At 38.0% G+C, this 12,775-nt stretch overlaps 1 protein-coding gene across 5 annotated transcripts; it reads right to left on the bottom strand.

The window, feature by feature from the left end:
• Positions 1-3,512: 3,512 nt before the first annotated feature.
• On the bottom strand, positions 3,513-8,929 carry LOC122087212 (interactor of constitutive active ROPs 2, chloroplastic-like). 5 transcript variants are annotated; one of them, XM_042656263.1, is made up of 6 exons: positions 8,674-8,928; positions 7,847-7,957; positions 7,473-7,571; positions 6,323-6,503; positions 3,879-5,546; positions 3,513-3,772 (listed from the first exon to the last, which is right to left on the bottom strand). In XM_042656263.1, exons 3-5 carry the CDS (start codon positions 7,490-7,492, stop codon positions 3,888-3,890), a joined length of 1,860 nt encoding a protein of 619 aa, XP_042512197.1. In that variant the 5' UTR covers positions 7,493-7,571; positions 7,847-7,957; positions 8,674-8,928; the 3' UTR covers positions 3,513-3,772; positions 3,879-3,887. The 5 variants fall into 5 exon arrangements, with proteins under 5 accessions (XP_042512197.1, XP_042512200.1, XP_042512196.1 ...); XM_042656266.1 differs by lacking the exon at positions 7,847-7,957 and having other exon boundaries at positions 3,513-3,756; positions 8,674-8,929; XM_042656262.1 differs by lacking the exon at positions 7,847-7,957.
• Positions 8,930-12,775: the final 3,846 nt, after the last annotated feature.

Genomic DNA, 12,775 nt, shown 5'->3' with positions numbered 1-12,775 from the left:
ATAATTAAAGGATAGCATGTGTTATTTTGTTTTCATAAATGCTTCTCTATGCACCCTTAGTGGCAGCATTGAGAGGGATGGGGATCGTTTGTCGCACGACACATTGTGTAGCGTAGATCCAAGGGTTGGGAGCACCTTGGGCTTAACGTTCATGCCTTGGACTTCGTGTTTGGGGGCACCAGCCCTTGGATCTGTGTTACATGTCTACAGAGGAGCCCGATCCCATTGAGAAGCATCTATGAAAGCAAAATGATGCATGTCATCACCAAATCGCATGTGAAGAGTACATGCACAGATTTGTAAACTACACCCAATCAGATTTGTAAATAATAATATTTATTTCCCAACCCCATTGTTTAACTGCAACGGCAATGCTCCAATACTTTTTTTTTTTTTTTTTACAATGCTCCAATACACATTGGTATTAGAGTAAAAAAAATATATATACACATTAGTATTAGAGTAAAAAACTCTTCTGTGAAGATTCTCGTGACACTAGTAAAACCCTAGAACAAATTGTAGGAGATGAAATAAAAAAAAAATTTATACGAGTAGATGATAGAATTGAGTCCATAAAGGAGGTTTGAGTACAACTGTGCTAGCAACTGGCTTGAGGCTATTACAGTAGAGTCTAGTCTAAGAAGGTTTCAGGATCTGGCTCCTCTTCTTAGTGCCCATCGCTCAGGTCGACTCATAGGTACTTGGGCGAGCACTACTTGGTGAGGCGATGATCCAACGGTTTGCGAAAAGCATAGAGAACAAGGCACTGACAAAGGCTCGGAGAAAGAGGCACCAATAACTGTTAGATTATTGCCTTACCACGTGACATTCACCCAAGTAAATATGGGCCAACTTGGGTGATGGGCGCTAACGAGAGGAGCCAAATCCAAGGTTTCAAGTTATGTAAATGTTATATCATGAAATATGTAAATAGGAAATTTTACCCAAAAAAATTTGTAAATAGGGAAGTCCCAAAATGTACTAATTTGGACATTATAATATATTTTTTTTTTATAAATAAATGTTACCTGACATTGAACCCCGTTCATGTTATTCATGTAAGCGAGGCCGGTTTCTTTACAAAATAAATAATTATAATAATATTTTTATTTTAAATTAAGTCTTCCGCTGAATTTTATAAGAGAGGAAAAAATGAGATTGTATAACATATTGGACTTGAGCCTTACACATTCATTAATCGGGCCGTGTCTAAATGGTTGAATTCCGTCTGGCCTGAAATTGACACCACTAATCCTTTGTAATGACATATCCTCTCATGTATATCCACATTTTTCCTCAATACTCCTTGCTTGTGTCCTGTTTGGTAGTCCAAAGTTCTTACTTCTTTATTTTGTCACATGGCAAACTCTCTCTAGTCTGCAACTTGATATGTAGGGCATGGTTGAATCTTGCCTTCATTTAAGAGTAAGGTTTCAAAACATGAAATTAGGATCAGGTCAATCGTGACCGATTTAGTTTTTTTAGTGACGTAACTCTAGTCTTCGTATGAGGAATGGACAAACCAGATCGACCAAATTTAGGATTGACTTTGATGGTAATGATGTTGAGAATTAGATTGAGAGGTTAACCGTTGGAAAGAAGTCATAGGTATCTATCTCCTAGACACCGGACATCCCCTCCCCCACCATTTTTTTTTTTTTTTTTTTAATTTGGGAGTAGCTCCGATACATTGTAAGCTATTAAAAAGTCGTTTGAGGTAGGGGTGTCAATTCCAAGCTACACCGGTAGGCCCGACCAAGCCCGACATGTTTATGGCCCGACCTAGACTGGCCCGATTAATGAACATGTTAGGCTTGAGCCCGACACATTTATAAATAGGTAACACACGATGTAGCCACCTAGCCCGATGGGTGCCCGACCGGCTCGACACATTTATATGCCAGGTTTGAACCAACTTCTTTAAGCCCGACTTAGCCCGACCCCTTTAATACTACTCGTATTTTGTTTTTTGAATACTATTTGTATTTAGTCCTAAGGGTATGTGATATGTACAATAGAGATGGTAGTAATTGCTATATGAACATTCATCTTTTTTATATATAGTTTAATTGATTTGAACTTGCTAAACTTGGGTTATGTAGGCATAGTTTAATTGATTTGAGTTTCGTGGGTTAAAGATCGAGTACTTTAGTAATTTAGTTACTTTGCGCATCTTTGGCTTAATTCATTTTAACTATTGGATCTTTTTCTTTGCTATGTCCATCTTTGCCTCATTTTTTTTGTATTCCTCTTCAAGCACATTTAATTGAGCAATATTAAAAAGGACCCGTTTAAAGCCCGTTTAAAGTTAAATAGGTCTATAGCCCCGTTAAAGCTCGATTAAGGCCCGTTTATGGTAGCCCGATTAAAGCCCGAAACCAACCGACCCGATTATTAACAGTACCATGTCCCCCAAAGCTAGGCCCGTTTACTTAAACTGGTGTTCACGGTGCAAGGCTTCCAAGTGATCAATCCCGATTAGGCCCGATCGTGACCGGCCCGGCCCGACCGGTTGACACCCCTAGTTCGAAGTCACTTGGCCATGTTCACGGAGGCATTTGGATGCTCTAGTGTGAAAGAGTGATTTGTTTCAGATTGAAAGAATTAAAAGAGCTTGGGGAAAACCTAAAATGACCTTAAGAAGTTTAGAGAAAAGATATGCATAACTTAGGCGTTGTATCAAATATGACGTTAAATAGAACTAATTTAAGGGCAATGATTCATGTAACTAACCCCATTTAGTTGGACTAAGGTTGAATTGTTGCATTTGTTGCTATAACAAGTTCAAATCGTCACTCAGAATGGGCCCCAACACCCTAGAATCAGCCCCTCATATCTAAAAATCTAGCATTCCACTCCCCAAAACCCTAGAATCTGCTGGTCCAAAACTTCCAGAATTGGGATCAACCACGGCTGATTCTGATCCAAATTGATCGATTCAACCAATCCAATTCTGATTTCGTAACAGTGATTATACCTAATCCATATCATATATGATTTACTAGCATTCAACACTGTCCCGCTATCCGGATTTGGTCCTAGAATTGTAAACTGGATTTGAATTCAAATCTAATGCAGATTCCCTCCAAATCCAACATATTTTTATTTTCAAACCTTTCAAAATCTTGCATGGTGTATCTTGTGACTCTTGTCCGACCTGAAAGTTACCCTGCGCTCAAGGGATGACGTGGCCACTTGTTTACAGAAATTTTTGGAACTCAATGCCGTTATGGAGCACAAAGTCATTTTCATTGGTAGAAAAAAAAAAAATCTCTGGTTTCTCTCTCTAAACTTCAAAGGATATATATTTCTTGTCTCAACATCATTAAGATATCTATCAAATCCAACAAGAGTAGAGTTTGGCCAAACTGTCGTACACAATTGGTCTCCCTAAGGGTGCATTTCAGGTTTTTGACTCAATTGTCCATGACATTATCAGCTCATGCTTCAGGTGAGTAACTGATTCAAGACCCATTACTATCTAGCAGATTACAATGTCATTATACCAGAAGTTCAGTAAACAAATTGTTTCAAACCATACTATTATGATGATACCAGGAAAGATAAACACAGAAAGAAAGCCCGTATTTACCTCATCTGTCCAACTGCGCATAAGGCAGTAAGCAGGAAAAGAGAAATAGAAGTCCTCCCCCCCCCCCCCCATTTTGTCATCACCTATACAAAGAGTCAAAGATAATCAATCCCCTGTTCCCTTGCAATTCTTCCATTCCTTCCCCAACAAACAGGATTTAGCCCCTGATCAACCCAATACCTGTCACATAACAGATACACTGTCAAGTGAAATGTTGAAAAACCAAATCAGAAATAGAAGATACACACAACAAAACCATAACAATTAACAAATAACAGTTTCTCACATGTTCCACCTATTTCTGGCCTTTCTTCCATAACACTCCAATCTTCTTCAGCATGTTGTTCTTCCTCTTCGGTGAGTTGTCATCAGTATCTTCTGCATAGGGTGAACCCATTTCCCCGCTAACATAGTTATCCAATGACCCTGACCTCTCCATAAATTTCCCGTTATTTCCTGTCGAAAGAACAGCAGCTGCAGCCTCAGCTGCCTTCCTCCACTGGTCTGATTGCACCTTCAACCTCCTCAGCTCCGCCTCCATCTCTGCGTTTGCAGCCTGTGATGCCTCCAGTTGTTCAGTCACACGTGCAGCCCTTCTGCTACTCTTATCTGCTTCCTCTGTTATGTAGCCAAGTTTCATTAGAGCCTCCCGCTCAGAAGCCCTTGCAGCCTCTGCCTCAGCAATGGCTTCGTCATTCACTTTGCTCCACTCCATTTCCCTTTTGTTGATTTCTAACTTCAGTGACTCATTCTCTTCCAAGATACTCTGCAATTCGGTTTCCTTGTCCATCAAATTTGCTTTTAAATCAGAAACATCTGCTTTCAACTTCTGCAACTGCACTTCCAGTTCATCCTCCCTCTGACTTGGCTGGGTCTGTTTGATCCTCATATTCAGTCCCTCATTTTCCTCTAATATACTTTGCAACTCAGTTTCCTTGTCCATCAGATTTGCCTTCAATTCTTCAATGTCACCCATGGTTTTCCTTAGTTCTGCCTCCAGTTCAGCTTCTCTATGACATGACTGAGACTTCATTTGCTCCACTAGTTCATAGGCACTTTGAATCTGCATTGTCCACCGAATTTGTCCTTCCTGATACCTAGTCTCAGCTGTCTCTAGTGCAGCCTTTAATTGTCCCACCTCCACATTTGCAGAACTGAGCTCTAACCTACGCTGATTTGAGTCAGCAAGGTCCAGAGGTTCCTCTGCAGATTTAACATCACTTGATATATCTCCAGTGTGGTTGCTGCTAGCTTTAACCCGATCTGCCTGAAGTTTGCACACTAGTCCTTCAAGTGAATTCATTTGAGCTCTAGATTGCTCCAACTCCAAAACAAGGTTGTTGTATGCCTCCTTGGCTTTAAGGGTGTCTGACCGGAGCATCTCCACAGTTGTCTTCGCAGTTTCCAATTGCAGTAGAGTTTCACTAACTAGTGCCTGAGCCTGAGCTTCGGATTCTTTGGAATCTTTGAGCTGAACTTTCATGTTCTCGACAACAGAAAGTGTTTCTGCCAGGTCTATTTTTAATCTCTGAAGCTCAGATTGTGCAGTTTCAGCTTGTTTGGTCTGGACAGTCTCGGACTCAGCAACCATTTCCAGCTGGATCTTCAGCCTATGGATTTCATTCATGGCAGAGAGCACTGCAGCTGAGTCCATTGATTGCTGCTGTTGGACAGCCTCGAGTTCAGACTGCCATGCCCTATCCCGGTCTTGAGAGACCTTACAAAGCTCTTGGACCCGTGCTTCCTCAGAAGTAGACAGCTCCACTAGCTGCTGCTGGGACTCTTCGAGCTTTGTGGACATGGCTAAGAGCTGCTTCTTGGCCTCTTCGGCTTCTTGCTGTGCACGTTCTTTCCATGACTCGGATGCTGTTAACTGGTCCTTAGTTTTCTTTAGATCCTCCTGAAGTTGAGCAAGTTGAGACTCCAACTCAGAGATTCTGCTGGGTCGCTTCTTCTGGAAATTTCAGAGAAAAACAGATGTTGAATATCAGCATTCTCCAAATCTAACAATTTTATGAGACAGATGATGATGAACTAGTATATTCACAAGGAAGTGAAACACTAGAATACCAAAAATGGTTAAACATTCCAATCAGAGGACAAAAAAAAAAAAAAAAAAAAAATCAAACTAAACCAAATTAGAACATCGACATGGAACTCTCAATGGAGGACTTCAAAAGATTATATACTTTTCATAACTAAAATGAAAGAAAATAAAAATTGAAAAATGAAATAAAATAAAATAAAAAACGATAACAAACAGAATGACATACTACAACAAGAGCTTCCAACTAGAAGGATCAAAACGGAAGCACTCACTACATAAACAACAGTTATTCCTCCAGCTTCTGGAGACCTTGACTGACTGTAATTTTACACATCACTAGAAAATTAAGAGATTGCAAAAAAACATAGCCTTCAAGAATTGTAAAGAGAGTAAATTTGATTCCAGATGTTCTTGGTATTTGTTATGAGAAATAGGCAGCCTGAGTCCAAGAAAACCCAAATTGTTGAAAATCATCAGAAAATGTCAAAAGAGAGAACAGCAGATAGTTGAAGCAGCCATAGATAGCCAATTTTCCAATTTTCCGGGGCCAGGGGGAAGGAAGGATAAACCAGAACAAGAACTTTCAACTACAACAAGAGTTCAATGTCACAATTTTTCTTCACCCTCCTCCCTCTCTAGATATGGGTTGGCGAGGTTATAGGCTTGTAGCTATAGTAAAGTACCTCTCCAGATATTGGGCTTCTAGGTGACCTGCGTTCGATAACTTTCGGACTTCTATCCTTCGGTGTCCTGGTTGCAGGATTTGTAGAAGTTGAGTCAGATTCCGATCCAGTGCTCTTGATCTGACGAGCAACTCGTGGCGTCCCTGGAGATGTCCTTTGAGGCACCTCTAAAGATGAACTTCTGCACCCATTGTCCAAGAAATTGTCATAACCATTGATAGAGCAAAAGAATCCAGAAATCAATGAGATCTAGCCACAATAAATCAACAGCAAAGAAACATCTACGGTATTTTCAGTGAACACATTCAGTTATTGGTTCTGCAATGGCAATGTGATATGAATCATAGATTCATCCTCGAATTAATATGTGGGAATATTTACTCCATTCTAGAAAAATACAGTTTTCCATTCTGAAAAGATATATTGGATTAACACATAGAGGTTTATGGCAGCTTGATTAGTTAACGAAGCCTAAACATGCATAAAGTTTGACACATAGAATAGGGTTGGCAACTAGAACAACTAGCAACGACTTTCCTTTTATTTACTTCCCTTTTTTTTTTTTTTTTTTTTCCGGGGGATAGAAATGACAATCAATCTATCATTAAAAGAGGGGAAAATGAGAGAAAATGCAAGGCTCAGACTATTTTTCTCGCCAAATGAATCTCAGTTTTTAAAATTTGTTTGGATTTTCACTCTAAGAGCAAATGGATAGTGCAAACTGCAAAGCAAGAACAAAAATCTAAAGTTAAAAGGGGAAATGCCTTTTTAAAAAACTTTTAAAAAATCTGAATTAGAATGGCTGAAAATAACAACTGCCATTGAAAGAAGTTACAGTTTAACAGATTTCAATTTCAACCTCTGGACTAGAAGAAGAATCCAACCGACTTAGGAAAGGAAAGTGGAAGAGGGGAAAAAAAAGGCTGGTAATTACGAAGAAGAATCCAATGCTGGTAGGAAGAGGGATTAAGGCATTAATGAACATCTACATCAATAAAGTGCACTAAATCACCCAGAATCCAATGCAACATTTACCAATTACCTTGGGTGCAAATCCTCTCGATGGATTCAACTAAGAAACTAAATGAACATATAGGATTTAAGAAGGTCATCGCAATGGAAAAAGTACAGAAACAAATGCGTGAATTACCTTGGTTTCGGTGTCTGCATATTTTACCACCAGTTCTGGAAACAGAGTAAAGGAGGGAAGTGAAAGCTTAATCCCTAGTAGCTCCCTGACCCACCAAACCTGCAAATAGTACAGAGAAGTCACAAGCCAAGGATAACAAACCCACGAATCTGTTGCAATGTACATGAAAAAAATAAATGACGAAGGTAGGACAAGCACCCCTCATCAATATGAGGATAACGAACTACAATATCCCTTCAAGGAAACTCCATTAAAACTACCTCCACTCCCACCAAATCACTATCCAAAGAATACCCAAAACAGAAAATGAAAACAAAAATAAAAAATGTACACGAATTCGTATATGGATGAAATTATCAGTTCCCATTCTCCACCTTGTTTCACTTTTATTTCGTGAATTGATGAACAAAAACTTTTCCCTTTTTGACCCATTGAGGACTCTGCTGCACTCCAAAATCATTATTAACCACAAGTCCTCTGGCCCTCTACAGAGAAAGGTACACAGCGAAATATCAAAAATGGAACCACAGAAATCAAAGCCATTCATGAGATAAACAAGGTTATTAGGCTTCCAAGAAGGGGGCATCTCCGTAAATGGAGTAACCGGAAGCACAAAGTAACGGAGATTTGTCTGGTATCCACCCCCTTTCACCGTGACATGACATGCGGGCACTATCTACCTACTCATTAAGAAGTTGGAAGACAAGCCCAGCTAACCACAATCCCCCACCTCCTGGGAAAAAAGCAGAAGACGACGACAACGAAAGTCTTGAAGAACAGGGAAGCAAGAAGAGAACCACTGGAAGAAGAAAAGCTTAGTTTGAAGTTCAACAAAGACACGTACCAAGCGGCAGAAACTTCAGAAAAGAAAACGGAGACTAACTCTTCGCATCTTCCCATGCCATTTGTAATGAGAACTTTCTATAAGAACTCCATATCTTTCAGAAAAGAACAAGTAGAAAAGGGGTTCCAAGTATAAGCTTAACCATCAAAACCACCAAAAGGAAAGAGCAACTCAACTCAGAAACCAGAAACCCAAGGTTTCTGCAACCTCAAAAGAAGAAAAGAAAGGGTAAAAAACCAAAAACCAGAAAGAACCCAAAGAGTCAAAGACATTTCTTGAGCATCTGAAGCAGAAAGAGAAGGGGAGAAAATGGTAGATGATTCTAAGGACCATTATCATCTACAGAGCAAGACTTACCAGTAGAAGAAGATCTTTGTTATGAGCGGAAGGAATCTGTCAACACTTCCGTCCTCATAGAGTTAAAACCCTAGTTTTCTGGATAAAGGAGCTGCATTTGAAGGGATTCAAAAGCAACATTTCTATCCATTTCCTAATTCCTCTTCCTCCTCTTCTTCTTCTGCTTCGGCTTGTTCTAATATGGTTCAGTTGCCGAGGTGGTTTTCCACTCTTTTACTCTAGATGGAGAGAGAGAGACTCTAGAGAGAGAAGAGAGATGTAGTGGGAATTTGTCGTATCACCTGGTCAGAGTCAGACCCAATAAAAAGGGATTTTACTAAGGACCAAAGGTCCCCGAGACTTGTTTTTTCTACAAATCGAATATTTCAATTTGAAAAAAAAAAAAATTTTGAGTTTGAAAATAAAAATTAAACCAACGGTGGAGATGGATGCAGTTAAAGAGAAAGAAGAAGAAACAGCCGTCGATATTTTAGCCGTTGTTTGGCCAGCCCATCTGGACCAACTAACAGTAGCTGGTAGTTGGAAGAGAGCTAGTGGGTGGTCGTGGAGCCCGTGGGCTGGAGGCCTCTTCAGCTTTTGGTCCGCTCCCGAATCAAGGATTTAGTCAGATCGCCGGCTGTCATCCAAAACCCAATCTGATCTTAGGTCGACTCGGTTGTATGGATCGGCCTAGTTTAGGTGTTGCGACAGAGTTCTTTTCAACCCAAATCCCCATCATCCACTAGAAGTCTATCATATTTAGTAACAGGCAAGGGTTCAAACTCGAGATCTCTTGATAAGTATAGGATTTGTGTACATCACACCTCACCAACTGAACTAGGCAGTTGTGGTCTGTCAAGTTTTGATTCCTCCTTATAGATGAACTATGAACAAAATCCAATGGAGACCAGGGTTTTACAACAAGGAACCCAGTTCCAAATTGGATCCATTCAATTTCATTTTGGATTGATTGGAGTCAATCGAGAATCATCAGTTGAATTGGCCGATTTAAAATAAGGCGGGCTATGTCCCCTCTTATTATTATTATTATTATTATTATTATTATTATTATTATTATTATTATTATTATTATTATTATTATTATTATTATTATTTTATTGTTAGTTTCATCTTTGATATATCTCTAGGGGCATCCCCTATTGTTGTTGTTTCTATTGCCTTTAATAATCTGTTAAATGTGAGTTGTAACTACAACATTTTGTATAAGGAAGATGGTATCAACCACTCCCTACCCAGGATGATCTTGTCAGTGGTATGTGAGACAGTATGGTCAATTTTTATTCCTTAGTTTTTATTTATCTGAATGAATTTTGATTTACCAAAAAAATGAAACCTCTAAAGTTATCCTGGTCCCAGATAATTTTCGAGTTTAAGAAAAAATGCCACTTTGAGACAACTTGACTCATTTCAATTCAAAACCAATTTTTAGAACAATGATAGAGAGAGAGAGGCATCAAAGCAAACTTCCTCCAACCTTTCAAGTTAGATTGACCTTGCAGATCAGTCTAGAGAAGGCAACCCCCAAAAAAGAAAAATGAGCCATGCCCTAGAGATTGGAAGCAACAATAGAACAAAACATGAGTTAGGCATCAAATGGGAGTGGGGTTCCTTCTTCTACATTAAATGTTCTTTGCCCTGGAGTTTTTTGTGAATATGAATTAATGGGAATCACATCTTCCACAAGGCTGAAGGGAACAACCATGGGACCAATAACTGGATGATGATCCCCACACATAGTTACTACTCAGACACCTCACATGGACCCTTTGCCGTTGGAACTACTATTCACTAACCTCAAAACTCCAATTAGATAATTGTCATTTTTTTTTTAAGGTAACTACTGGCCCATGCCATCAACTCACTTGAGTTGCATTGGAAGATTGGATCCCTCTTGTAATTCTATAACCAAGAAGGCTTAATTGAAAGAAATGATGATATGCATTCTCGGAATAGGTTATGGGTCTAAAACGCATTATGAAACAAGAAAATAAAGAAGAATTAGTTTCAGAATGTGTTTTAAAGTAGGAATCTATTATGAGGATGTCTACACAAAAACAATATCCAAACAAAAAGTTAAATAGAGATGCATCAAGGCTTCAATAAGAATGAAACGGAAAGTGTAACACTCTCCATTTTAATCACATTCTTAAAGTATTATGAAACCTTGTTTTTTCATAATTTTTTCCCAGGTTCTAAAGTTTTATCACAATAGAGACCAAAATGAAACTACATGTCTATACAATTTAGGCATAAGTTAAACTACACCACATGATTAGATATTAAGGAACCTTGTTTGAGTGATGAAACCCTTATGGACATTTATGAACATATAACAACCCCCAAAAATATTTATGTATTTATTTGAGGGGTGGCGGTGGCATACTGAAACCTTTTTGTGTATGAGTTTCTTTTATTGGGGGGAATTTGTTTATGTGGCAGTTTTTGTTATTGTTAAATTTTTGTTAATTAATTTCTTATGAAAAAATAATTATTACGACGTTAAAGTATTATTTTACTCTCACATGTGGTTTTTTATTATTTTTTCTCTCTTACTTTGACCATGTGAAACCCATAATGACATGTAGGTCCTTTAGGGCCCGTTTAATAAGGTTTCAAGAAACGCGTTTCTGCCGTTTATGTTTCCAGAAACAGCAGAAAAGGAGCAAAAAATGTTTGATAAAACTGTTTCGTTTCACTTATTTTTATAAATAGAAATATAAATTTTTACTTATTTATGATTCAAGAAACGACCCAAGCGAAACAAGTTGAACTTGTTTCTCCGTTTCTGAAAACGACTTGTGGCAATTCTTTCACTGGTTACCATCGACTTCTAAAAACATGACTTATCAAACACCTTCAATTTCGTTTCTATTTCTATAAATGGAAATTTATGTTTTTGTCGTTTCTTGAAACAGAAATGACAGAAACGTTATCAAACGGGCCCTTACATTGGCATTTGAGGGACTCTTTCTCCATTAACAGTGAAGTGTGAATAACTCTATAGGATTAGCTTTTAAGAAAAGCATAAGACATTCTATCAATTGGGAGATGGTTTAATTATGATGTTAGAGTGCAGTTTCTCACCAATGAGGGAGGTGGAAAAATTAATTGTCCAGTAATAGATTTTCATAAGAGTGCAGTTTCTCACCAATGAGGGAGATGGGAAAATTAATTGTCCAGTAACAGATTTTAATAAGAAAGGAGAGAGTAGAATCCACAAACGGAATGTGACACGATGGATGTAGAAATTTGCATTATGGTTTCATGGTAATATTTTTTCCTTTAAAAATTAATGACATAACAAAGAACTCTGTTAATTTTATATACTTCTAATTATTTTATTTTACACCAAGCATGGCATCAAGGCAGTTAAATCCAAATAATGGAGGGTATTTTGGGTAACGAAAAAGTCACCCTAATTAATGGGTTTTGTCTTATCTGAGTGTATTCTTTGTCCTCATTAATGGCATCAAGAAGTAGCTTTTGTCTTACATACCACATGGTTGGTTACATAAAGATTTACTTCTTTCTTTGTTCTTTTTCTTTTTTCGAGAGCATCATATTTTTCTTATATTGACTTGCACGTTTGCACCAAATGTAAACTACATTAACAAATGGGGTTGGTAATTTAGTGACGAAAATGTTCTCAACCTATCACTGCTTGAGTCAGTTAATTATGTGTTTAAGTCTTGGTATGCTTACTATCATCCATTAGTCCTATGAAAGCATCGTTTGCTGTGCGGGGATTGATCTTGAGGGCTATGATCACTACCATGAAGCATCATAATTTCAATAATACAATTTCCAATATTAATCCAAATAGTAAGATTTCCTAAATATGGAGATTCCTTCCTCATTATGGATATAGAAAACAAAATATGATTAACGATATTTTCACAATATTATTAGTGTTAGACTTGAAGCATCCACTATGAAGCAAATTTGGTTGATCCATTGAAAAATCTTCACAAAACTTCTTTATGTTCCATCATTTTTTTTTTCCTTTCTTTTCTCTTGACCATGAACAATAAATGATTTTCAAGTCATGAGACTCGATTTTCTAAAAAAAAATAATAATAATAAATAAATCATGAGACTCAAT

Source organism: Macadamia integrifolia, chromosome 8 (assembly GCF_013358625.1).
Source record: "Macadamia integrifolia cultivar HAES 741 chromosome 8, SCU_Mint_v3, whole genome shotgun sequence".
NCBI lineage: Eukaryota > Viridiplantae > Streptophyta > Magnoliopsida > Proteales > Proteaceae > Macadamia > Macadamia integrifolia.
This window is presented reverse-complemented; position numbering and strand designations above follow the sequence as displayed.

Bases quoted from the DNA above. Each gene is read 5' to 3' on its own strand.
- LOC122087212 (XM_042656266.1), bottom strand. From the start codon at position 7,492: ATGCAGACACCGAAACCAAG. The intron at 6,504-7,472 runs GTAATTCACGCA...CAATGGGTGCAG, and splicing joins ATGCAGACACCGAAACCAAG to AAGTTCATCTTTAGAGGTGC. The intron at 5,547-6,322 runs GTACTTTACTAT...TGAAATTTCCAG, and splicing joins GAAGCCCAATATCTGGAGAG to AAGAAGCGACCCAGCAGAAT.